General features: G+C 38.9%; 1 protein-coding gene and 1 long non-coding RNA gene across 2 annotated transcripts in view; one reads left to right on the top strand and one right to left on the bottom strand.

Annotated features, from left to right (window-relative positions):
- Nucleotides 1–27,758, bottom strand: part of LOC137858010 (uncharacterized) — a 63,524-nt gene that overhangs the window by 10,643 nt on the left and 25,123 nt on the right. The gene's annotated exons all lie outside the window — the stretch shown is intronic.
- On the top strand, nt 389–21,946 carry LOC137857082 (death-inducer obliterator 1-like). The gene is made up of 11 exons (XM_068683160.1): nt 389–410; nt 1,751–2,204; nt 3,129–3,288; nt 3,949–4,065; nt 4,280–4,387; nt 4,976–5,111; nt 10,015–10,552; nt 11,063–11,216; nt 12,251–12,340; nt 12,987–13,191; nt 19,365–21,946. The coding sequence occupies exons 1-11, from the start codon at nt 389–391 to the stop codon at nt 21,944–21,946; spliced, it is 4,566 nt and encodes a 1,521-aa protein (XP_068539261.1).

Here is a 27,758-nt window from a genome sequence, read left to right as displayed (position 1 = left end):
AGCCTTATGAAAATTCAGGTACAGCATCGGTTTTATGGTTCATCTTAACCACCAGCTTGTGTATTGGTGGTGACACATGCTGGCAGTAAGAGGCAGTGTAGTGCAGCTCGTTACAAGCTTGCGTTCTGCTGGAGGTGCCTACTACAAATGCTCAGCGTCTAACAGAATTTAACGACCGGCAAAGGTGGGAAGGCTGTTTCACTCAGAAATGAGTAGTGACATTGTTTCTTAGGTAATCCAAATCTTCCCCTTTCTGAGGTGTATTTCTATTCAAACAGTATGCTGTTATAGGATTTCTTGAACTGGGCGAACTGGGCTTCAGAAGGGTGCTCCCTACCTTTGTCCCCCTCAAGTCTGAGAAAAATCGGTTGTTAGACCCTTCCTGATAATGTCTGCTCTCACTGTAGCAGGTATGGAAGACCAAAAGGGTCCATTTGGTTTGTGGTGAAATTAACCAAAGTTGAATTTCTGCATCCTTCCCGGGAAGCACATAGCTCTCTGCAGATGGGGCTGTGGGACTAATTCTGATTACAAAACCTTGCTAGCTAAAAACATCAGATAATAATTAAAAAATTAAGAAATCACAAACTGGTCAGTAGTCAAATGCAGATTTATGAGGAGAAAAAAGACTTTTGGGGAAGTAACTTTAGCTTTTCTAATCAGAACAACTTCATCTCAGGAGTTGTTTCTTGGTTTCCCTCGGAACCGTTGTGCTGCCACAACGAATGTGTCACGGTAACTCTGATGTCCTGTAAACGATACTTCTGGCAAACTGAAGTGGAGCACATGACGTTTGCTGGCTGGAGAGTGTGTTTTGGCTTATTACGTTTTGCTGAACTGTTCCCGTCAGTGCCAAAATGTGGACAGGTGAAATGCAACCTACAGAAATGCTTGTTTTTAAAGTCCTGTGCAATTATAACTTCAGTATATGGAGTCTTCGCTTGTAATTTGTAAATTTTCTTGTGCATTATGTGTATTGTCAATATATTGATGTTAGAAAAAACATTAAATGGCAGTTTTGGATATTGTGAATGGAATAGTTGGTGGGAATTAAATAGCCGCAGTTTGAGCAATGGTTTTAATATTTAATTATTAAATATTATAGTATTAAATCTAGAGTTTAACTGGAAAGTAAATGAGAAGATCTGATAGTTTATAGCGAGAGTGTGATACTCATACTAGCAACCAAATGGCTTGAACGTATATTTAAAATTTTAAGCAATTGATTTGTTGTTTAACTTGACTCTCTTTGCTTGCTCCTTAAAGTAGAAAGTTTGGAGCGAGGATTTCTGCTTAAATGTGAGATATGGGTTGTGTTGCTTTTTTTTTTTTTTTTTTTAAAGACTTTGTGAAAATGTTTGTTTGTTTGTTTGTTTGTTTGTTTTGAAGCTTAATCATGAAGTCCAACTCAGGAATCTTTGAAGGTGGTGTCTTTTTTTTTTTTTTTAATTTTCTTGCATAGCTCGTGACTGAGATTTTCAACCTTTACAACCAAAATGCAACTCTTTTAAACTCTTCCGACAGTCTCTGAGAAGTGCTCTCTGCAGGATCAAAGGCAAACTTCTTCTTAAAAAAGTCAACTTTTACACATTTTTTAAAAAGGCTTTAAAAATGAATGGCTTAAATTATATACTTGGTAGTTCTCCAGAGGTATTTCACAGACTTCCTTATAGGTTGACAGCTGGTCTTCATAAACAGGAAGTTATAATGTTAAGCATTTAATACTGCATTTTCTTCTTTGTTTTAACAGCTCAAAAGGAAGAGAAGAGAAACAAAGATAAAGCGACAGAGTTTATAGGGGCATCAAAGAAAGCTATTGCTTCAGCATCTATGGTGGAGAAACATGCATCTTCCCTCACTAAAAATTTTCCTCCAAAGAAGTCCCCTTCCATGTCTAGCACATCACTAATGAAGCAGACGCTTAAACCTGCTGGGAGTTTCAAAGGTGAAATTCCCAAGAAACCATCGCCCTCAACAGGCGGCGTTCCTTCAAAACAAGCAGCTTCTTCTCATGACTCGCCAGTTTCCAAAAAACTAGCTGCATCCAGTTTGGCTGGAGGACTCAAAAGGCCTTCGCCGTCTTCCGTTTCTACTGCATCTGGAAGTAGTCAAGCAAAAACACAAGCTAGCCCTATCCAGTCGCAGCCCAACTCGCAGATTCGACAAAATATTCGTCAGTCCCTAAAAGAAATGTTATGGAAGAGGTGGGTGGGAATTCAAAGCACTTATTTTATATAGGAAACTACAACTAGAAGTAAAGGGTTAGCCTGCAGAGTTTTGTTTCTTTCTTGCTAAGTGCTACTAAGGGATTTAATTTGTGCTAGAAATTACTACAAGTATTTTTAGCATTAGAGCTTTATTAAAAATAAAAAATCTGATGCCAAATAATTGGGCATGTGAAAAAGCCTTTAAAAAAACGTCACTATCCCATTTGTAGTGAGAGACAATTACAGTTGAAGAATTAAATCACAGCATAGAGATGTTTATAATGCAGGTGACCTGAAGCTGATATCTGGCAATGGTGGTGTTTGGAGATGTAGGGGTTGTACGAAGCATAGTGTAGGGAATATCACAGTGAAAGGTTGGAAGGGCTTGCTGAGGCAGAGGTTCCTTCTTCTCCCAAAGTTAGCAACTGTATTACTTTTTTTTTTTTTCTTAAAAAAAAAAAAAAAGCTGAAACATTGTCCCACAAATATTAAAGCTCTTGTCAGCTGTCAAGACTTAGGCCACTGTGCTCTGGTAGTGTCTCTGAAATAGAAATGCTGTTCACAGTGGAGGGTCTAAGATTAAAACTGAAGTGTTTTAGCTCCCTCAGTAGCTCATGACAAAAAACAACAACAAAAAACTAATTGCAGTGTCATGAGTAGGAGGATTTGTAAGGACTGACCTGGCTTCAGTTCGTTAAGGCTGTCTTCCGTGGTCTTCTGTAGACAGTAGCAAAAGGTTGCCATTGTTGACATTTTGAGGTCCTGAGATAGACTTTGGCTTTGAAATGTGTTTTAAGGAAGTCCTCACTGAGTGAATAAAAGCGGGGTTAACTCCTTCCTCTGAAAATTTAGTTTTTATGAATGCTGCCTGAAGAATTTGTGCCTAACGTAAATGCGCATACCCTTTCTTGTTTTTAACAGAGTCAATGATAGTGATGATCTGGTCATGACAGAGAGTGAAGTAGGGAAAGTAGCACTCAATATTGAAAAGGAGGTGTTTAATTTGTTTCAAGTTACGGACAACCGATACAAGAATAAATACTGTAGCATCATGTTCGATCTCGAGGACCCAAAAAATCAGGTTTGGAATTTACTTAAACAGTAAACGTACTGAAATATATTCTGTTTTTTAAATAATACATCAATATGTAGTTTCAAGAGAGAGACTTATGAGTTATGCTCTAAAAAATTGTTTTAAAGCCATTCAAATATTAAATAATCCAGTTGGAATTGAAGTCCAGTTGGATCACGTGTATTTATTAAGATTGGCCTTTGTAGTGAAATATTTGTTTATTGAATGGCATTCTTAGAAAAAAAAATAAATGTTTTTCTTCTGTGACGTTCTGTGGTTTGTATGGGAGACCACTTGTGTACATGATAATTTATCTTTTAAAGGAAAAAGAAGCTGGTGCAGATGGGAATAGTGACTAGACAACGTAATTTCTTTAAAAAAAATTCTACTATAGATATGAAACAGGAGTGGCAGTTCATCTCTCGAAATTCCTGTTCAGTAGAATTGATAGTATATTTTATGGTAATGTGGAAAATTCATACTTCATGATGATTTCATCATTAGTTTCTGGTTGCTGCACCGTGCTAAGTTTTCTTAAGATTAACTGGCATTTTTAATAGGGAATTAAGAAACCTGAAAGGGTTTTGACAGTCCAGCACTGCAAATCATGTTAGTTGCTTAAGTTATTCAGCATGGCAACAAAGTGTGTTTTTTGTTTGTTTTTTTTAGGGACTTCTTCATCGTGTTCTTCGTGGAGAAATCTCACTGTCAAAACTAGTGAGAATGAAACCCGAAGAACTTTTATCTAAAGAACTGTCTGTATGGAAGGAGAAACCAGCCAAAGCGGTAAGCAATACAATTCTCCAGTGTGTCCTTAGATATGAACTAACAGTAACTTCACCAGCCCTTACCACCCATAATTAATATATTGTTTTCTTCCTAATGAAATATGAATAACGTAAGCTTTTTCTCTTCCACTAGCCAACTGATAAGAAAATACAAAATAAAATTATAAAATCAGTATGCAGACTTGTTACTAAAGTGTTTTTGTTTCTCTCAGATGTTAGAGTCAAGAAACAAATCACACGAGATCAAGAAAGCAGCTGTAAAACGGGAACAAGTGCCTGATGTAAATATGGAAGATTCTCCCCCGGTGTCTGATTCTGATGTAAGTATTAGCTATTGCTTTAGCATGGAGGTGCCAAGGGAGATAAATGCTAACTAGGGCCTCAAATTTTGTATCAGAAATGCAGGTTGTTTCAATGAACTGTAAGAATATCACCTAGTAGGTGTGCTATGAGCATTTTCCTTTTGGTTTGAAGGAATGCAACAACCTAATATCGGGCATATATCGCATGTGCTTCTAAAATATCAGATGATGCGTGTTTTTCAGACCTTTGCCTCAGTTTACAGCAAAATCTTAGCCAATTGTTTTCCCCCCCAAAAATGTGATCAGTATTACAATTCTGTATTCTCAGGAAGCAGTTAATGTGATAGTATCTACTTCAGAATTACATGAAATGAAATGAGGACAAATACTATTTGAGAACTCTGTTTGACATGATATTCTTAAACAAATGATAAAAGGGGAAGAATAGTTCAAAATTCCATCTTTTTGTAAGTGCTGCTCAGAGCAGTAGTTCTGCACAGCCCTTAATATCTTTTTAAAGAACCGGAATTAACGGTTTCAAAAGTATTTTTTTATGATTGAATTTAGCAATCAACCAGAATGTTTTCTGTGTTTGTTCATTTCCAGGAGCAGCAGAAGTCAACCCAAACTGTACAAAATGTAAATAGTGCTCCTTCTCTAGACGTTTTTAGCAGTATGTTGAAGGATACAACAAATGAACATCGAGCCCATCTTTTTGACCTGAACTGCAAAATCTGTACAGGTATCTACAGTGTTGACTTTGAAGTAAAAGAATTATTAAGAGCATTGCTTGCTTACTTGTTTTTCTCTTCAGACCTTTTCATTTTTAAACAGTAATCAAATTGGGGCTAATTCTGATTACAGGACCTTGCTAGCTAAAAACATCAGATAATAATTAAAAAATTAAGATAAGAAAAAATTAAGATAAGAAAAAATTAAGATAAAAAAATCAGATAATAATTAAAAAATTAAATCACAAACTGGTCAGTAGTCAAATGCAGATTTATGAGGAGAAAAAAGACTTTTGGGGAAGTAACTTTAGCTTTTCTAATCAGAACAACTTCATCTCAGGAGTTGTTTCTTGGTTTCCCTCGGAACCGTTGTGCTTTCACAACAAATGTGTCACGGTAACTCTGCCCACGGTAACTCTGATGTCCTGTAAACGATACTTCTGGCAAACTGAAGTGGAGCACATGACGTTTGCTGGCTGGAGAGTGTGTTTTGGCTTATTACGTTTTGCTGAACTGTTCCCGTCAGTGCCAAAATGTGGACAGGTGAAATGCAACCTACAGAAATGCTTGTTTTTAAAGTCCTGTGCAATTATAACTTCAGTATATGGAGTCTTCGCTTGTAATTTGTAAATTTTCTTGTGCATTATGTGTATTGTCAATATATTGATGTTAGAAAAAACATTAAATGGCAGTTTTGGATATTGTGAATGGAATAGTTGGTGGGAATTAAATAGCCGCAGTTTGAGCAATGGTTTTAATATTTAATTATTAAATATTATAGTATTAAATCTAGAGTTTAACTGGAAAGTAAATGAGAAGATCTGATAGTTTATAGCGAGAGTGTGATACTCATACTAGCAACCAAATGGCTTGAACGTATATTTAAAATTTTAAGCAATTGATTTGTTGTTTAACTTGACTCTCTTTGCTTGCCCCTTAAAGTAGAAAGTTTGGAGCGAGGATTTCTGCTTAAATGTGAGATATGGGTTGTGTTGCTTTTTTTTTTTTTTTTTTTAAAGACTTTGTGAAAATGTTTGTTTGTTTGTTTGTTTGTTTGTTTTGAAGCTTAATCATGAAGTCCAACTCAGGAATCTTTGAAGGTGGTGTCTTTTTTTTTTTTTTAATTTTCTTGCATAGCTCGTGACTGAGATTTTCAACCTTTACAACCAAAATGCAACTCTTTTAAACTCTTCCGACAGTCTCTGAGAAGTGCTCTCTGCAGGATCAAAGGCAAACTTCTTCTTAAAAAAGTCAACTTTTACACATTTTTTAAAAAGGCTTTAAAAATGAATGGCTTAAATTATATACTTGGTAGTTCTCCAGAGGTATTTCACAGACTTCCTTATAGGTTGACAGCTGGTCTTCATAAACAGGAAGTTATAATGTTAAGCATTTAATACTGCATTTTCTTCTTTGTTTTAACAGCTCAAAAGGAAGAGAAGAGAAACAAAGATAAAGCGACAGAGTTTATAGGGGCATCAAAGAAAGCTATTGCTTCAGCATCTATGGTGGAGAAACATGCATCTTCCCTCACTAAAAATTTTCCTCCAAAGAAGTCCCCTTCCATGTCTAGCACATCACTAATGAAGCAGACGCTTAAACCTGCTGGGAGTTTCAAAGGTGAAATTCCCAAGAAACCATCGCCCTCAACAGGCGGCGTTCCTTCAAAACAAGCAGCTTCTTCTCATGACTCGCCAGTTTCCAAAAAACTAGCTGCATCCAGTTTGGCTGGAGGACTCAAAAGGCCTTCGCCGTCTTCCGTTTCTACTGCATCTGGAAGTAGTCAAGCAAAAACACAAGCTAGCCCTATCCAGTCGCAGCCCAACTCGCAGATTCGACAATATATTCGTCAGTCCCTAAAAGAAATGTTATGGAAGAGGTGGGTGGGAATTCAAAGCACTTATTTTATATAGGAAACTACAACTAGAAGTAAAGCGTTAGCCTGCAGAGTTTTGTTTCTTTCTTGCTAAGTGCTACTAAGGGATTTAATTTGTGCTAGAAATTACTACAAGTATTTTTAGCATTAGAGCTTTATTAAAAATAAAAAATCTGATGCCAAATAATTGGGCATGTGAAAAAGCCTTTAAAAAAACGTCACTATCCCATTTGTAGTGAGAGACAATTACAGTTGAAGAATTAAATCACAGCATAGAGATGTTTATAATGCAGGTGACCTGAAGCTGATATCTGGCAATGGTGGTGTTTGGAGATGTAGGGGTTGTACGAAGCATAGTGTAGGGAATATCACAGTGAAAGGTTGGAAGGGCTTGCTGAGGCAGAGGTTCCTTCTTCTCCCAAAGTTAGCAACTGTATTACTTTTTTTTTTTTTCTTAAAAAAAAAAAAAAAGCTGAAACATTGTCCCACAAATATTAAAGCTCTTGTCAGCTGTCAAGACTTAGGCCACTGTGCTCTGGTAGTGTCTCTGAAATAGAAATGCTGTTCACAGTGGAGGGTCTAAGATTAAAACTGAAGTGTTTTAGCTCCCTCAGTAGCTCATGACAAAAAACAACAACAAAAAACTAATTGCAGTGTCATGAGTAGGAGGATTTGTAAGGACTGACCTGGCTTCAGTTCGTTAAGGCTGTCTTCCGTGGTCTTCTGTAGACAGTAGCAAAAGGTTGCCATTGTTGACATTTTGAGGTCCTGAGATAGACTTTGGCTTTGAAATGTGTTTTAAGGAAGTCCTCACTGAGTGAATAAAAGCGGGGTTAACTCCTTCCTCTGAAAATTTAGTTTTTATGAATGCTGCCTGAAGAATTTGTGCCTAACGTAAATGCGCATACCCTTTCTTGTTTTTAACAGAGTCAATGATAGTGATGATCTGGTCATGACAGAGAGTGAAGTAGGGAAAGTAGCACTCAATATTGAAAAGGAGGTGTTTAATTTGTTTCAAGTTACGGACAACCGATACAAGAATAAATACTGTAGCATCATGTTCGATCTCGAGGACCCAAAAAATCAGGTTTGGAATTTACTTAAACAGTAAACGTACTGAAATATATTCTGTTTTTTAAATAATACATCAATATGTAGTTTCAAGAGAGAGACTTATGAGTTATGCTCTAAAAAATTGTTTTAAAGCCATTCAAATATTAAATAATCCAGTTGGAATTGAAGTCCAGTTGGATCACGTGTATTTATTAAGATTGGCCTTTGTAGTGAAATATTTGTTTATTGAATGGCATTCTTAGAAAAAAAAATAAATGTTTTTCTTCTGTGACGTTCTGTGGTTTGTATGGGAGACCACTTGTGTACATGATAATTTATCTTTTAAAGGAAAAAGAAGCTGGTGCAGATGGGAATAGTGACTAGACAACGTAATTTCTTTAAAAAAAATTCTACTATAGATATGAAACAGGAGTGGCAGTTCATCTCTCGAAATTCCTGTTCAGTAGAATTGATAGTATATTTTATGGTAATGTGGAAAATTCATACTTCATGATGATTTCATCATTAGTTTCTGGTTGCTGCACCGTGCTAAGTTTTCTTAAGATTAACTGGCATTTTTAATAGGGAATTAAGAAACCTGAAAGGGTTTTGACAGTCCAGCACTGCAAATCATGTTAGTTGCTTAAGTTATTCAGCATGGCAACAAAGTGTGTTTTTTGTTTGTTTTTTTTAGGGACTTCTTCATCGTGTTCTTCGTGGAGAAATCTCACTGTCAAAACTAGTGAGAATGAAACCCGAAGAACTTTTATCTAAAGAACTGTCTGTATGGAAGGAGAAACCAGCCAAAGCGGTAAGCAATACAATTCTCCAGTGTGTCCTTAGATATGAACTAACAGTAACTTCACCAGCCCTTACCACCCATAATTAATATATTGTTTTCTTCCTAATGAAATATGAATAACGTAAGCTTTTTCTCTTCCACTAGCCAACTGATAAGAAAATACAAAATAAAATTATAAAATCAGTATGCAGACTTGTTACTAAAGTGTTTTTGTTTCTCTCAGATGTTAGAGTCAAGAAACAAATCACACGAGATCAAGAAAGCAGCTGTAAAACGGGAACAAGTGCCTGATGTAAATATGGAAGATTCTCCCCCGGTGTCTGATTCTGATGTAAGTATTAGCTATTGCTTTAGCATGGAGGTGCCAAGGGAGATAAATGCTAACTAGGGCCTCAAATTTTGTATCAGAAATGCAGGTTGTTTCAATGAACTGTAAGAATATCACCTAGTAGGTGTGCTATGAGCATTTTCCTTTTGGTTTGAAGGAATGCAACAACCTAATATCGGGCATATATCGCATGTGCTTCTAAAATATCAGATGATGCGTGTTTTTCAGACCTTTGCCTCAGTTTACAGCAAAATCTTAGCCAATTGTTTTCCCCCCCAAAAATGTGATCAGTATTACAATTCTGTATTCTCAGGAAGCAGTTAATGTGATAGTATCTACTTCAGAATTACATGAAATGAAATGAGGACAAATACTATTTGAGAACTCTGTTTGACATGATATTCTTAAACAAATGATAAAAGGGGAAGAATAGTTCAAAATTCCATCTTTTTGTAAGTGCTGCTCAGAGCAGTAGTTCTGCACAGCCCTTAATATCTTTTTAAAGAACCGGAATTAACGGTTTCAAAAGTATTTTTTTATGATTGAATTTAGCAATCAACCAGAATGTTTTCTGTGTTTATTCATTTCCAGGAGCAGCAGAAGTCAACCCAAACTGTACAAAATGTAAATAGTGCTCCTTCTCTAGACGTTTTTAGCAGTATGTTGAAGGATGCAAGAAATGAACATCGAGCCCATCTTTTTGACCTGAACTGCAAAATCTGTACAGGTATCTACAGTGTTGACTTTGTCTGAAGTAAAAGAATTATTAAGAGCATTGCTTGCTTACTTGTTTTTCTCTTCAGACCTTTTCATTGTTAAACAGTAATCAAAAACACTTTAAAATTAATTTTGTAGGTCAGATTTCAGCATCTGAAGATGAATTACCACCGAAGAAGATAAAATTAATGGCTTCTGCTAAAAAAGCAGTGTCAAAATCTAAACCAGAAGTTCAGCAAAAATATGAAAGTTCTGCACCAGCAGCAGCAGCTGCTAAAGAGGCCGCCTCTGAAAACACAGAGGAAACCGAAGTTGCACCTGCAGCAGAAGCAGTTTCCCAGTCAAGCTTAGAAAGAACTTACATCCCTACAACCCAAGGCCATGGCAACACAGATACTTCATCTGAAGAACCTTCGACTTTTCCTGCCTCTTGCACTGGTGCAGTTGTCACAACTGTAACAGTTTCTGGCCGAGAGCCTAGAACACCAATGAGCGGCTCCTCTGGTAGTACGACGACAGCCCTGCGTTCTGGTACTGCATCTGGTGAAGTTTTAACAGGGGAGACAAAGCAGGAAATGTCAAAACCAGTTATGACTGTCCCCAAATCAATATTAACAAAGCCATCGTCCTCACCAGATCCAAGATACTTAGCTGTTCATCAGTCACCCAATATCAGGTGTGTATATTTAATAGTAAGCTAAGCCACTGAATCTCTGGTCTCGCTATGTTCAGTGTGTTTGTCCCCCTTTGCTTCTTACCCTCCCCTGCCAATAATCAAAAGGCATGTTCAACTTTAAATGCGATTACCTGAACTTTAAATTTTTAATTTGTCATCTCCTTGTTTAACTTCTCTAGTTGGTAAAATTTTCTGAGCATCGTGATATATTGACAGTAAAAATTCTTCAATGTGTTTTAACAGATAAATAAAACTTATAAGATATTTGACTTTAAATCTGCATGTGCATTCAAATATATTAAGTGTTTGTGAGGGTTGGTTTAAAGCTGCTCCAGACTTTCATCCTATATTGGATGAAAGTGGAAAACATTAACAAAGCATTTACTAAGGCTTCTGTTACTTGCTTTTTTAAAATAAAGTAATTGATCAATAAGAGGAGGGAAGAAAAGAAGAAGAAGGAAGCATTCTTACTGTGCTCTATAACGTTTCTCTTTTGGATTTGTTTTGCAGTGTTGCTGAGCCACGCTCACCTCAAGGCAGCGACACTTCTCTCTTCCTCTCTCGCCTCAACACCATTTGGAAAGGATTTATTAATCTGCAGAGCGTGGCCAAATTTATCGCTAAAGCATATCCTGTCTCCGGGTGCTTTGATTATCTTAGTGAGGTTAGCACTGACATGTTTATGCGTTTAGAATGTATTGCAGTTCCTGTTGTTAGAAAGGCTGGGGTCACTGTGTATGTTGTTATATTGGACGTGTAACAAAAAAAAAAATTGCATCCCTTTAGTAATCTCCTTTAGTAATAGGAACAGTAGCCTGAGGCAGGGGGGAGGAGAGAAAGCCTTTTAAAAAAAATTCCTCACGTATTTGTGAAGAATTCTCATGTCTGTTAATATGTTTACATATATGTTAGTATCTAACATAGAATAATAGCTTGATTTCAAGATCAGTTTTTGACGAGAAGCATCATCAGCATGTGTTTTGAAAGAGATGCCTTGTTCTGCTCACAAACAGATGGATGGATCACTGATGTGATCTATTAGAAAAGTTTGGCCATTTATTAAAAATATCATGCTTTGATTAACTTTGATGCAACTGCTTTTATATTTTGGGAGGGTGTACATTCAACTAATGAGGTAGTATGACAGCTTGTGATGAAACAACTGAGCAGTTTCTTAACTTCTCTGAAGAAGTGTATTTGTTGTGATTGAGGGTTTCAGGCGTGTAGTTTAGGTCTTTTCTTAGGAGGGTTGGTGGCTCTCTTGTTGTTTTTGCTAGAACAGGTTTCACTGTCATCATGACAGGAAGCTAACTAGAATTCATATGGGTGCAAAAATTTCAGATAAATTGAAAGCGTAGATAAAAGCTATACTACATATAACAGGTTCCCTGTAAAAGCAAAGCTAACAAATAGAATCGGCTGATAGGCATACAAAAGTATTTGACCTTCCACTGCTATCTTCGTCAGGCAGTGCTTTTTCTGTTTTGTGTGTACTGCCAGCCTTCCAGTAATATGCCATAATGAACTCCTTGCATTTTGGAAACAGCCTGTCTGAAATTAGGAATGTATATGTGCAAGTTTAGTAAAACATAGTACTGTATTATCGCCTAAGCTACTGGGATGGGGCAATCTGTGCTGGTTCAAAACTGTAGCCTCTCTTTCCTTTTCTTATACGACCATGTAATGCTTCTTGTTTAGGATTTACCAGACACGATTCATATTGGTGGGAAGATCTCACCGAAGGCAGTCTGGGATTATGTTGGCAAACTCAAATCTTCACTTTGTAAGGTATTTACTTAAAATCCTTTGGAAAACCAGGAAGAAATACACAGCGGCTTTTGATAGAATTTCCTTGTTACTAATTTATATTGATGTCGATCACACCTGGAAAACTACTGCTACCACTTATTCCATTGAAATTTTTGATTTATTGAAGAAACAGGTTTGCCTGTTGAGCTGCCAATCGTCTTTCCCCTGTGTAGTAGTTAAACATTCATACAACCTATTGTTTTTTAATGATTGAATATAAACAATCTATTTATTCAGTTACTGAAGATAGAAATTCAATTTTAAAAGACTAGGAAATTATTAGTAAGTGTATGTAATAAATTTTACTACTAAAACCCTGATGGATTTAGTAAAAATGAAGCACGGTATGCAAATATAATCTAAGAATTTTCCATTTCTTTCCTAATTATTTGAATATTCTGAACCTAAAGAGGTGTAGCTTGATGTGAGATACGTAAATAGTTGGTCTTTCTGAAAATGACAAAATTGATTCTGGTTTAATATTACCAATTGAATGACAGTATTTTCTTAAATCTTGGTTTAAAGCTGCTCCAGACTTTCATCCTATATTGGATGAAAGTGGAAAACGATTTTATTTGCTGATGTGTTACAGGTTGAATTTTTCCACTTTGATTTTGTATTTCAGGAATTGTTTTTGATTCATTTGATTCGTTTCCATCCTGCCACAGAAGAAGAAGAAGTTGCCTATATCTCTCTCTACTCCTATTTTAGCAGTCGTCGTTGTTTTGGTGTTGTAACTAATAACAACAGACATGTCAAGAATCTCTACCTGATCCCACTGAGTTCTAAGGACCCAATTCCTTCCAACCTCTTGCCCTTTAAGGGACCAGGTAAGCACAAAATTTAGGGGAGGTTAACTGCTAGGTAAAATTACAAAACGAGTAAATCAGAGACCAATTGGTTTTGAATGTTTAATGTAAGCATAATTAAAAAATATATAATTTTATAAAAAGATTTTAAAAGTGTGCATATAGGAAAAAATTGCAAAGTCAATCATCTCAAGGTGCCATGGTCTGAAACTCACATAGCCTTTCCAACAAGATAAATCTCTGCTGTTAGGAGGATTTGTTTACCCATAAAATGGAGTACATAGAACAGCCACTATATTGAGACAAACAAGCAAACATTATGAGAACATTCAACCGACCCTACTTTCAACAACCCATAAATCCACCAAGTTTTAGGTCCCTACAAGCCATGTGCTGTCCCCTAAATCACATAGGAGACTCTTATCCCACGGAGCAGTCAAGAAATCTCTGAAGACAAAGGTAACGTTTATGGTTTCACTACATTGTTGTTATCTCATGGTATGTATTACGCTGTGCATGCAATATGCATGTACACGGGGTCTGAAATATTCTGTGCTACCTGGATCAAGTTCCAGACAAATCACTGACTTCAGAACATTGGTTTGCCTGGGAGCAGGCAAATTCCTTTTGCGTAGGTGGCAGACAGTAGGTGGTATAGGTTGGTATATATTACGCTCTTCTATTTTTAGTTAGAGTTATCAGCAGTAATGTATGGCTTGAATTTGCTCCATCTTTGTGCACTGAACATGGAAACAGAAGAAATGAGAATGAATTCAGATGTGAAACACCTTTATATTACAAAATTTGAAGTCACCTTCATCTGAGGATGGAGGCGGTGCATATGCTTAGTTTCCAAATAAGTACCTTTTTTCATCTAGAGTAACAGGTTGAGGAGCTTAAGAGCTACACGTTACAATGAAGGCAATACTGCATTGTTGTAAGGATGGTTTGCAAAATACTAAACAGCGCAAAATAATTACACATTAAAACATGTAAGGAGCTGACCTTTCTGACAAGCTGACTGTCCTCTGCTACCCAAATACAAGTTTAGGACTAAACTCAATGAAGCATTCTCAGGGCTTATATTCATAAACAGAGGTGTGTTCTGCCTGGCCAGGTTTTCACATGTTAATGGCATACGACTTAAAAAACAATAACAAAAAAACACCACCAACAAGTAATGTAATGCTAGGAAAATACTCTTCTTTCCTGCATGAAATTGCAAAGGGCGCTTGCTTTGTGTTCTTGGACAAGATTTTTCTCATACGCTCTGAGCCTGTCTTAACCTGCTCCAGGGAAGCATTTAAATGATCTTCCCCTCCTTGCATTCTTGAGCAAACATAGGCTGTCCTTGTACATTATCTTTTATATTTCTGTTGTAGATTTCATTTCAAATGAAGCTTTTAAAGTGGAGGCCTGGCAAAAGTAGACAGACTTGTTAGTATTAGTATAGAAATGAGGAATGTCAGGCTGGTTTTTACAAAATGTAAATAGGAAAAGTTCTTTCAAAACTGGAGGTAATTGCCCAGAAGAAACATAGGTATAAACACTTGCAGGCATGTATTAATACCACAGCGTAAAAGACTTGTAATACATACTTGTTACTGACATCTGATGGAATTTACTGTTTTTTATACCCAATAAAGATATTTTTGGGAAAGTGGTCATTGTCTCCTTAAATGTGTGTACCTTCAAATAGAGTTTAGCAAGTACTCAAAAAACATGACAGTGTAAGATACTTTGATAAATATGACTGGGGGCGGGAGGAGGGGGAGGACAATAATCCCATCACTCCAGAAGTCCTAGCTGGAAGATATTCCAGCTGTATCAACCAGCTCCATCAGGTGCATACGGATTATGAATCTGTTATGAATCCTGTTTTCTGATGGACTGGATTTGGAACACAACTGAGGACCTCTGACCTGCTGTAGTGCCTAGAAGATCTACAAAACTTTGTCATGGGTGATATAGAGGAACATGGAAGGATATTCACATTTATTCACTTCAACCACCTCAGATATTTATTACCAGATATTATCTGTTGGTGGGATGTTCAGCATTGTGTTTTTTTTTTTTTTTCTGGTAGTTTACTGTGTGTGAATTTGTTTGTCTCGTTTCACATACACACAACACTATTTAGCACTTTCATCTGTAGATCTGAAAACACTTTGAAAAAAAATTAAAAGGTATAATCAGTCATTATTAGCACTAGGAAGACGCACTTATGGAGGGATTTATTGGCAATGTTGGCAATGTATCGGGTACCATACATATTTAATATAGAAGAATTTTAATTTAAAAAGTGTATCAGCAGAGGGCATGCCGCAGTATCTCTTCCGTTAGTTTAAGCTTGGAAGTGTTTTTAAGTATGAAGGCATGAAATCTCTTCAAGATATTTAGAGTACTCATACCAGTATGGAAAGCAGCAGTAGTAGAACAACATATTTTTGATGTCAGCCACTCCCATTCAGCAAATGTACCGTAATGTGCAGCAGTGTTACAGCGGTGGAAGTGATCTCTATCACTGAATCCAGATACACCAACTTGATAGTTTTCAATCATGCTTTCACAATTAACTGGGACAAGTATTTAAACGGCGTGTTGATAATGATTACAGCTTTGCTTGTATTGGTCTCTGCAGTTAAAAGTGTGGCATAGGTCTGTTCCCTAAGTTTTGCCATCAGTGTACAGAAATTAGGGATGTATCCTTAGTGGTACAGTTAACTTCCTAGCAGCTGCGGATGGTAGGGACAATATGTGGCCATTACGTAGATAAATACTGCAAAACTGATTTCATGAAAATAAAAAACGTATTTAACGAAAAAAAAATATTAATCCCATAGTAATATTTAATACATCTTGTTTAAATAGATTTAATTACAGGATGTAACTTGATAACACCATCGTGGTCTTCAAATGCAGAATGCATTTAACAATATTTTATAAATAATTTAGCATCAAAAGCTACTAACATAGCTTGCAGCACTTAAAATGCTTGCTTGTGAAAGATAGTTATTGAGCAATAGTTGGAGACTGCAGCCAACATTTTCATTTAGTTATTACCTAAAATTAGGCACTTAACCTATTTATGGATATTGAAACCTATTTACGGATATGGAAATGGAATGGGACTGAGCTTTGAAGTGCTGGTCTGGCTGTATATTTCCATCCAAAAGAAGCACTTACTGTGTGATCGCTTTGGATTGAATGAATTTAGAAACTGGGTTAGGCATCTGTTGAAAACTACAGTATCAAAATGTAAAATTTTAATGGATTTCTTCTCTGACCAAACTAAACAGATTCAGTTATAACCGTTGTTAATTTAGCTTTGGAATTTATCTTGAACGTGTGTTTAAGTTTTACTCTGATTTTATTAGCGATGATCTCTGTCTCTTACAGGGATTCAGAACTGTTTTTCTATCTTTTTGCTGTTAATTTTAGATACACAGTCCAATAGATTTTTGAAACCTGCTCGTTTCAATTAGTCAGTGTTTGAGATGCATGTTGTGACTAGTTGGATAAATCACAGGTCTCTGCAGAAGGGCAGATAACCAATACGTTAACGACAGAAGAACAGTGAATGCTTACGAGGAGTTTTAGGGTGAACACAGATTTGAGAGATCCTCTGCACGGGTCGATGCTGACCAAATGTGGAGTCGTTACTCACATGCTGATAAAGAAAAAATGTAAAGCAGTCACTCAGAGTGAATCATACCTAACTATTGAGTCTCTTCAGAGTGTACACAGTCTTCCCAAGTAAGCTGTCTTTTGAGCTATGCCCTGATGTTATGTATTAATGTAACTTCATCTGGGGTAGTAAACTATAGTGATCAGAATTGCTAGGATTGCTTTTAGGCAGTGGGTTGAAAGGAGTTTTTAACTGGGTGAATCAAGGATTTGTGATCCTTTCCAAATAATCTTAGATTCACCAAAGATAATTACTTGTTTAGTTCCTGTCCTGCCTCCTTTCGTTGTACATCTTGCCGTCCCTGCCCTCTCACAAGGGCAATCTGTATAGAATTATAAGCAAACTAAATTATAAGCAAGTCTTAGTTTTGGTTAGTATAGCTAGGTCATTTTCTTGATGCATTTATAATTCGTGTGTATATATATATATATTTCTAACCATGGAAGAAAGTGAAAATTGGCAACACAAAATACTGAAATACTAGATCTGGAGGAAAAAGCTTGGCACTGAATTTTAAATGTACAAGTAGGAAATACTATGTGCTACTAAATGAAAAATAGAAGTTTATTTAAACCAGCATGGCCAACATCCTCTCAACCACAGAACTATGTAAAACTCAAACACTGAACTTTGAAGTAATCTGAAATCAGCTGCGCAGCTAGAATGCATTCAATCAAATTTCAGTGTTATTTTTTTTCCAAATACTTAAAATGAGAGCTGCTTCTGATAGGAAACTTCAAGTAGATTTTGCATTGGCCCCAATTTTTTCTGTCTTTTTGCAAAGACCTTCTAGTGAGTAACCAGATTTTGCTGGTCTCTCCATTATGTGGCTAAAACAGGCGTGCTGCACTATTACCAGTCACAGTCAGAAGAACACAGAATTTCAGAATTTAGGCAGGTTACTGCTTAATGAAATCTTTATGCTTAATGAAGCTGTGTTGAAGAAGTCATCGTCTTGATTTACCTGGTTATAATCCTCTTGCTGAGGAAACCTCACATTGAACTTAAGAAATAGGCTTACCTCATTTAATTCTTTCTTAGCGTACGTGAATATAATTTCAGCTATACAAATAAAAACAGCTGATGTAATTTTCTCATAAGATAGTAAATTTAGGAGCCCCCTTAAAACTTTGAATTCAGTTGTTTCAGCAAAGGTTCATACTTATGACTGGTAATGGCAAATAGAATTTATCTGCAACTATGGGAAGTTTGGGTTTTTGCTGGTATCAAGAAGTTTTCAGTGGCAATAATTAGTTATTTATAAGTTGTTCCTTAGTGAGCAGTTGGTTTTGTTTAGTAAGAGACTAAAGATATACATAAATTCATATATTACACCTCTTTTAAACTCTTACTTAAGGGTCATGAATATAAGGGACAGTGTAGGTTTTAGAGTCCTCATCGTATAACCACAGTAAATCTCTTTGCTGTTAGTTTCATTTCTCTATTATTGGTTCCTTGCTGGATGCAAATATTAATATGGCTCCCAAATGAGGATCTCAAGTCACTAAATCCAGAAGTTAAAATCCTCTCTTTATATGTTTTTTCTACATTTGCCACTGACTGTATGTTAAAGGATTTATTCCCTGCTCTTTATTCTGGTTGTATTTGTCTTCCACGAGTGCCTGTGGGAAATGTGAATGTACAAGGAAGGAATACAATAATGTGAAACGGACCTTCAGCTGTTTGCATTTTTCCTCTTTATGGGAAACTTTCCGGTCATTTCTGGAAGTGCTTCTCCAGGGATTCAAGCCTGAAGCTTTCACAATGGAGTAATTCTGCTCACATTTCTTACTTAGGGAAGGGTCTGTGGCATCAAACTCAATTCTACAACAGTGTTAAAAGTCACCTTGATGGAATGGTGTAAATGTCAGTCCGGTATTTTAGCACAGATTAGAACAGAAATGTAATTATTAAGTTTAACAATGCCTCGTGCTTTCTTTGTAACAGAAAGTGAAGTGTTTGTTGTCGTTGTTTGTCTGTTTGTTTGTTTTAATAGCATTAGTTTTTTTCTCTTTATTTCTAGTTCTTCAATTCCAACGTAGCCCTACAGAAAGTTAGATTGCTTGTCCAGGTTTTCTCACTTATCAGTATCTCTGTGTATATAAGGTATTTGCAAAGCATTTAGAAAGGAAATATTTGATTGGGGGAGGAAGTGGACAATAATAAGTAGAAAGTAATAATACAAAAATAGGAAAACTTTCTTTAATTTTTGAACAGCAGAGACATTTACAAGGACATCTTTCAGTAAGATTCACCTGTTACTGCAATATTCAAAAAATATCAGGGAAAGAATTAAAACATTTTTAGTTACTGTATACAAATTTATATAAATAGTAATTAAATATAGACACATAGGCTTATGGGATAATGTCACTGCACGAAATTTAGAAGAACTGTTACTGTTATGACTCATAGCTGCCATTATATAAAATGATAAGTTCCTATTGAGAACACAGATAAAAAATAGTAGTTTTTTTACATATGCAATCTTTGTGTTTCCTCTCAGGTCTCGAGTCTTCACGTCCAAATTTAATTCTTGGATTGGTTATCTGTCAGAAAGGGAAGCGTCTTGCTACTACCATGGATACAGACAAAATAGAGAAAAAGCGCAGCCGAATTCAGGTGCAAGAGGAAACAGAAACATCGCTGTACTCTAAGGGGCCAGTAGCTTCTTCACAAGAAAAGAAAACTCCGAAATACACACTGTATTCGGGAGACTCAGCTGTAAGTACAACACTACCTGGATCTCCTCCACCTCCACCCCCACTTCCCGTTCCAGAAACCTCATCAGTCACACCTTCAGTATTAAAAATACCGTCCTCGACTAAGAGTGGAACCACAAGTACTGTACCACCACCAGTTTCAGCTACCGCTTCTACAAGTGCTACTGCTATGCATTCTTCATCCTCAAAAAATACCACACCTCTTGAGTACATCCACCAGACACTTTTTGGTAAAAAGAAGACTTTTGAACCTCTTGCTAAGGAGACTGAAACTGTCCAGTCTTCAAATCAGGAAGCTAAAGCAGCTGTGGATGGAGGTGTGTCAGCTGTTCCTTTGCTAGATCCCATTGTACAACAGTTTGGACAGATGTCAAAAGACAAAGCTATAGAAGATGAGGAGGATGACAGGCCATACGATCCCAAAGAAGAATATGATCCAGAGAAAGCTTTTGAAATGCAGACCGGTGAAAGCAAAAAACTGTATAGTGTGGAGAAGCCCAGTAACACAGCAGAACTAAAGGATGAGGCCTATGATCTGGAAGACAAAACTATCTTGGAGGAAGCAAAAGTTACGGTTGATGATTTACCTAACAAAATGTATACAGACACTAAAAACACTTCCGTGGAAACACCTGCCTCGTATGTGCCAGATTTATCTGCGTCTTCATCCTTGGTGGAACTGCAAAAAATGTTAGAAGAATTAAACAAACAAATAGAAGAGCAGAAACGACAAACTGAGGAGCAAGAAGAAGCCCTCAGACAACAACGAGCAGCTGTTGGTGTTTCAGTGGCTCACTTCTCGGTGTCTGATGCTTTAATGTCACCTCCACCAAAATCTTCCCTAATAGAGACTGAATTGTTCCATCAGGACCAACAGGCTGCGCAAAAAGTAGATTTACCTTCATCTTCCAATCAGCAAGCACAAGTTTTAAACCAGAGCTGTGACCCTCAAGCGAGTTTTCCAAACACTTTGCAGACTTCACTTGGTAAGGAAGATAAAACTTTAATTCCTGCTACTCAGCTTAGTTACGGTGGTGATAACTGGGTTTCCAGTGAAAAGCCTCCTGCAGTGCTCCAAAAAGAGGCACCTAATAGCAAATTTGAAAATACTGTTCAAGTTACTTTGGAAAATGTGAGTCAAGCAGTTTCTGCAGAACCTTCTACATCCAGGCCTTTACGTAAAGTGCTGCTTCCGACACCTCCAAGTACGTCTTTTCAGCCTAATTTCTCCACATCTAATGACAGTCAGTCTTTGCAAGATATGCACAAAGTATCCTGGTCAAACGAGGCAAATCCAATGTTTACTTCTCAGGAAAAGGGACCTGGTCACTTTGAACCAGACAGGGGTCTTTCTGCGGTGCAATACGAAGAACAAAGAAACCCTCAGCCTCATCAATTTGTAGAACAAACTGAATCTCCACCAGTTCAGGGTGAGGGTGGACCTCTCCCACAGCACTTTGAGGAGAACCGAGCTGGAGGTCCGTTTTCTTTGTCTGGGCAGAAAGGAGGACCTCCAGCACCACTGATGCTCAATGCACACGCAGGACCTCATGGACCTAATTTTAGAGGCCCAGCGCCACAGTTCTCAGAAGAGCATGTTTCTCCAAATAACGATGGACAAAGAGGATCTGCCCCTGGAAGATTTGGAAGTCAAAAGGGCCCCATTCCTTCCTTATTTTCTACGCAGCATGGACCACAGTCGCCACAAAATATGAAGCCAACCCCAAGACCACTCCTGGACCTTCCCAGTCATCCACCAGGCCACAGAAAGGAGATGTGGGAGGAAGCTGGGCCGTCTGCACCTCTTTCTGGTATTCCTGGGCAAGGGCCCGAGTCAGAAGGACAGTGGTCAGGATCTGACTTCCGAGAAGGCAAAAATCTTGAATTTAGAGGCCAGACATTTGAAGGGAGACAGAGAGAGAGATACGAAGGAGGAAGTAAAGACAAGGTTTTAGATCAGCCAGAGCCTCAGCAAGCAGAGAATCGACAAAGCAGACCCTTTGAGGAAAGACGAAGGGATCGAGAACATGGCAGACCTTGGGAAACAGACCGTGGCAGAAACTGCAACAGAGACAGGGACTGGGAGAGACACAGAGACAAAGAATGGGATAAAAACAGAGACAGAAACCAACGTGACAGAGAACGATCAAGAAGCAGAGACAGAGATCGTGACAGAGACCGAGACCGGGATCGAAGCAGGGAAAAAGAGCGCGATCGAGACAGAGATCGAGATCGTGAAAGAGGAAAAGATCGGAAAGATCGCAGTAAAAGTAGGGAGATCGGTAAAGAGGTGAAGCCAGAAACACCTAAGGAAGGTCAGAAACCAACAGAAGCAGAAGCTTCATCTTCCACTAATCAGTCATAGAACTATAACTGCTGTTACATTTCCCATAGATAATATACACCACTGCAAGGACTGAGTCAATGTCTTCTGTATATACTGTATATTCTCACCTTTGCAAAAATGCTGTTGTAAATCTAGCCTTACAAAATGTACTGACAAATTAGCAATTTTTGAACAACTGTGAACGACAATATTCAAATAGGTAAAAGGCAAGAACATACTGGACTTTCACTTGCTGCATATTTGACAAGGAGTCAAATATTGCTGTCTTGTTTATTTTACAATGCAAGGGTCATGCGTATTTAGGAGAAGGCTGCAGAAGAACAGTGTTACTGATTATTGGACGGAGGATTTGAAAATGGAATGTTATAAGCTTAAAGTGCACTATCTTCCTTTTTATATACAGGTATTTTGTGTTTTGAAATCCATCTGTTAAGTGTACAACAACGAAGAAAAACGTACCTAGTTTTTCATGTGGATGAGGGGTTTTTAATTTCACATTTTTACAAACCTGCAATTAAAGAGTATATAGAAGTAGCACCTTTATAACCAGCAAAAAAATTAAAAAAATCAGACATCTATTGGCAAAGAGCTAAGACTACAAATGAATTGGTATACCAAAGGAAAGAAAAAGAAGTTTGTTAAATAAAAGAAGTTTATTAAATGGGCCATGGAATTTATTTCTTCGATTTAAATTAATTATGTGGGACATTTCTTGGGTTTTCTTTTGGCAGAACTTTGCTGGAAATTTAAGAAATGTCTCCATTTTCCTGTACTTTCCACTCTAAAAGTGTTTTGAAAAAAAAAAAAGAAAAAAAAAAAGTGTCACTGTTGTCAGACCCTGCTTATGCTGGTAGTATATATAAGACTGTCCACTGAAAAAGGTATAAAACTGCATTAAGTTTGAAAAGAAGATTGGTAATATTAATTATTAATTATCAGTAATATTAATTATTAACTATTTAGTAATTTAAATAATTATCAATTAATAATTATTTAGTAATATTAATTATTAGTAATATTGGTCTGTATTCTGAACCCGTAGACAAAATGTTAAAATGCAAAGAGGCGGTATTAAATGCAAACATCTACTATGGTGTAAGATTTTTCTTAATGAGATGTTTTTAATTTAAAGATATACGTAAAAGTATGCAAAAAGCAAGTGTGTTTGTTTAGGTTTACTTGATAGAAATTTCTGTAAATTGTATTTTATATGACAAAATATATCACTGTACATTAAAATATGGGACTTCACAGGTTTTTGTTACTATAAGTAGAATAAACATCTACAGTGAAACGTTGTCCATTTCTTAAATCTGTACATGTGTATTATTTTCTAACTAGCTTTGCTACTTCTCAACATGCCACCACAAGAGGCTGATGGCACACAAGTTTCATTTCCATCTGTTTAACAAAAGGTATTTGACAGGATGCCACCACACCCAACTGATACTTACTTGTAGGTGTTCTGAAAAACATGTGAAAGTCTGTTCTTGTGATTTTTTCTCTCAGTTCTAACACATGCCCTAATTTATTCTCAAGATTTTGTTGTTTGAGTTACTTTCAGATTTTACACCAAAAAGATCTGGAGAAATGAATAATTAAGTAATCTATTTTGGCGTTGAGCTGTGGAAATACTAGATTCCCGAACCTTTCATTGTTGTGAAATAGATAGGTGAAAGTTTTATTTTTCCTTATAGGAAATGCTCTTTTATCTCAGATTAGTTTGGAGAATCTGTTCACCGTTAAGGAACCCTAAATGCACCTCGCTCATTTTCATGGCATGATGCGGTAATACCACTTGACAACTCCAGAAGACTGGAAAGGGGCTTTTGAGTCGGTTTACACACCGACCGTGTAAGTTTTTACACACAGGTGCATTCCGTGCTCCTCGGGGGGGGGGGGGAAGGCAGAAAGGGAGGAGAGAGCACCCTGCGACAAAGAAACAAAACACACGTGTTAAGTTCAAAACATCGTGGCTTTTTTTCCTCCCACGATTTCCCCTCCTGATGGCTGGTGCGCGGGTGGGCAGCTGACGCAGCCCCGGGACCGTGTGCGTAGCCCCGGCCGGGGCCGCTGAGCTCCCATACGGCTTTTTTTTTTTTTTTTTTTTAATTTATTTTTATTTTGGCTTTATTTTTAGGCACCGGGAGCGGCTGAGGCCACACAGCCGCCGAAATGAGCGAGCCTCGTTGTGCTCAGCAGCTGAGCTCTGCTGCCTGCTCTGCGGCTGCGGTTCCCTCAGCGAAGGCTTTGAGGTTCTCCGACTCGTGTTAGGCGATGCATTCCTGCACCATTCGCATCGAATGGGGAGGCTTGACGCGGAAAAAAAGCAAAAAAAAAAAAAAACACCAAACAATAAACTTAAAACCTTTGCAGCCCTTCCTCCCCTCAGCGCTCCCCTTCCTTCCCCTCGCCGTTCCCTCACGGACCGCGCTCTCCGCGCCCACCCCGCCGCTTTCTCCACAGCCTAAACTGAAACAAAACGCAAAGCCCTCGAAGCCGGGACCAGCAAGGAGGGCTCAGCACCCGTCCCTGCGGGGCTCGGAGCCCGATGGTGCCCGGCAGGACGGCGAGGGGCCGAGCCGCCGCTCATGGCGGTTGGCGAAGCCGCCCTCAGGGCGCAGGCGCCGGGAGGGGGGCTGTTGGCGGCGGCTCCTCGGTGGGCCTTGCGGGGTTGGAGCTGCCCGGGGGGAGCCTTCGGTCCCCTCAGCGCTAGGGTGGGCTGAAGGGGCGGCGGGGACCCTCCTGTGTTGGCATACTGCTCTCTGAAAAGAGTACTCACTTCTGGTAACTTTTCCAAACGCGCACCAGAAACAGCGCCCATCAGAAGATGGTGCTGGCTGGGGGGCATGCTCGCCTTGCAGCTGAGGCAATGGACTGGGGAGCTGCTGCCAGAAGAGGCAGTCCTGCTCCTTCCCCGCGCTCGGCTGTGTGCTCCTGCCCTCCTGTGCATTGGATACAAGAGCTGTGCAAGGACAGCGTGAGTTGGTGCAGCTGGATTGTCTGGCAGAACACTAATCCTGTCAGTAAACCAAAAAAATCTGTCAGGGCCTATCCATTTTGTCATAGTCAAAATGGGATATGAGGGTGTTTTATTTTTTTTTTTAAGATGAGGTTGTTAACATATGTAGGTGTCATGGTTCCGCTCGAGTGGGCAGCCGAGCTCCACCACAGCCGCTCTCTCACTCCCCCTCCTCAAAGAGGACTGGGGAGAAGATATGTGAAAAGGGCTCTAGGGTTGAGATAAGGTCAAGAAAATCCCGCAATGATTATTGTAACGGGCAGAACAGATTCAGCATAAGAAGATAGATAGTAAGATTTATTGCTCATTACTAATAAGTGAGAGAAGTGAGAAACAAAGGAAAGAAACCAAAAGCACCTTCCCCCCCCTCCACCCTCTTCCACCTCCTCCCCCCGAGCGGCGCAGGGGAAATGGGGGAATGGGGGTTATGGTCAGTCTACAGCACTTCTTCTCTGCCGCTCCTTCTCGGTCACTCTCGTCCCCTGTGCTGTGGGGTCCCACCCACGGGATGCAGTCCTTGATGAACTGATCCGGCGTGGGCTTCCCACAGGCAGCAGCTCTTCCAGAACTGCTCCAGATATGGGTCCATACCATGGGGTCCATCCCTCAGGAGAAAACTGCTCCAACCTGGCTCCCCCACGGGCAGCAGCTCCTGCCAGGTCACCTGCTCCTGCGTGGGCTCCTCTCCACGGGCTACAGGTCCGGCCCGGAATCTGCTCCAGCAGGGGTCTTCCACAGGCGTCAGCCTCCGTCGGTGCAGGGCCACCTGCTCCACCGTGGTCTCCTCCACGGGCTGCAGCGTGGAACCCTGCTCCACCGTGGTACTCCATGGGCTGCAGGGGGACATCCTGCTTCACCATGGTCCTCACCACAGGCCGCAGGGGACTTCTGCTCCGGCGCCTGGAGCACCTCTCCCCCTCCTTCTACACTGACCTTGGCACCTGCAAGGCTGTTTCTCACTCCCTTGACTCTCCCGGCTGCTGTGTGGCGCAGCGTTTTTTCCCTGTCTTAAATATGCTCTCACAGAGGCGCAAAACAACATCGCTTATTGGCTCAGCTCTGGAAAACAATGGGGCCCTTCCCAAAAATGGGGCGGCTTCTAGATCTTTCTCACAGAAACCACCCCTATGACCCCCTGCTACCAAAACCTTGCCATGTAAACCCACTACAGTAGGATGTAAGTACCTTCAATACTTTGTCAAAACACACACACCACTTCACTATCCTTCAAATGTAGTGAGGTGTCCTGCAGATTTGAGAAAGTACTTCACAGGTGTTCTGAAACACCGAATAGCCTATGTAGTGTAGGTATCTTTTGCTACATGCAGAATCCCTGCCAGCAAGTAGTTAGGTAGACAGTTGTAATTATAAAGTAGTATTTTAGTTTGTGAGACTGTTAGACTTCCATGAGGCTGAAATATCTGCTCATTTTCTGTTGGCTAAAGAAGCATTGAGTTCTGTGCTCTACTGTAGAAACATTTCAAAATAGCCATGACGTGAACTGGCAGAATAAAGGATGCTTGTGCATCTTTCTTCTTGAACCCATACTGATGCTGCTGCCTATCAACCCTGGGAACTTCAATCTACCTTTGTGCTAGTGCCATTTATTTATTTATTTTACATGTATATAGTTTTAGCATGATATAGCCGTTGGAACACAGGAAGGTTTGGGGCACGGATATATTTTTTATACACACAATATCTTAACTGCTGTTCTTAGTTCTATCAGCGTGCTTGTTAACTAATTTGAACAGATGATAAAACTGTAAGTACGGAATGTAAGCTTAGTATTTCATGTTTTGTACTTCTGCTGCAACCCAAAAGAACTAAAATCATAGCACCGAGGACCGAATTGTACTGTGGTCATTTTGAACCCTGAGCTGTGCTGTCCTGCCGCTCCGTAGTGAGACAGAGGTGCGCTGTCCCACCGGCCTGAAGAGACAAGTCTGGGCAGAAGATAAACCAGGAACCAGAAGTAGAGAAATTCTCACAACCTTATTGTACACATATTTTGGATATTCATCTTCTAGCTTTTCAAGACTGTTCATTCAAAGTAGTTCAGCTTTTTACCTCAGTGTATTAAGTTCCAGGTGCCTCATTAGACCAAACTGAAACTGTCACTGATAGTTTCTGATCCCTGTTCTCCTTCCTGGGATAGCTCAATGCCTCCTGACGGATAGTGTAAGGTTAGTGGGGTAGGCTTTGGGAGATACTAGAAACAGAAGAGAAGTCCGTGTGAGTCCAGCTCAACATCCCCCGGGTTTGTGTTCAGTTTGTCAGTACTTGAGACCAGTCCCTAGGGAAAAGTACGGGAACAGTGGGTGAACAAGAAGTTTAATCTCTAGTAAGATCTTCACGCTCTTTGGAATGATTTAATGTAGTGTGTTTCATCTTACACTTCAGATAATTTTCCCTCAGAAAGCTTTAGCAAGGCATCCACTCACAGTGGATCCACATAGCTAGTGCTTCTGCATCCTCCTCTTCACTTTGTATTCCAGGCAATGTTTAGCACCTGCTTCTCTGCCTAGCCTTATGAAAATTCAGGTACAGCATCGGTTTTATGGTTCATCTTAACCACCAGCTTGTGTATTGGTGGTGAAACATGCTGGCAGTAAGAGGCAGTGTAGTGCAGCTCGTTACAAGCTTGCGTTCTGCTGGAGGTGCCTACTACAAATGCTCAACGTCTAACAGAATTTAACGACCGGCAAAGGTGGGAAGGCTGTTTCACTCAGAAATGAGTAGTGACATTGTTTCTTAGGTAATCCAAATCTTCCCCTTTCTGAGGTGTATTTCTATTCAAACAGTATG

The sequence above is a fragment of the Anas acuta genome, chromosome 5 (assembly GCF_963932015.1).
Source record: "Anas acuta chromosome 5, bAnaAcu1.1, whole genome shotgun sequence".
Lineage (NCBI taxonomy): Eukaryota > Metazoa > Chordata > Aves > Anseriformes > Anatidae > Anas > Anas acuta.
The sequence above is the reverse complement of the archived record's forward strand: the minus strand, read 5'-3'. Positions and strand labels throughout refer to the sequence as shown.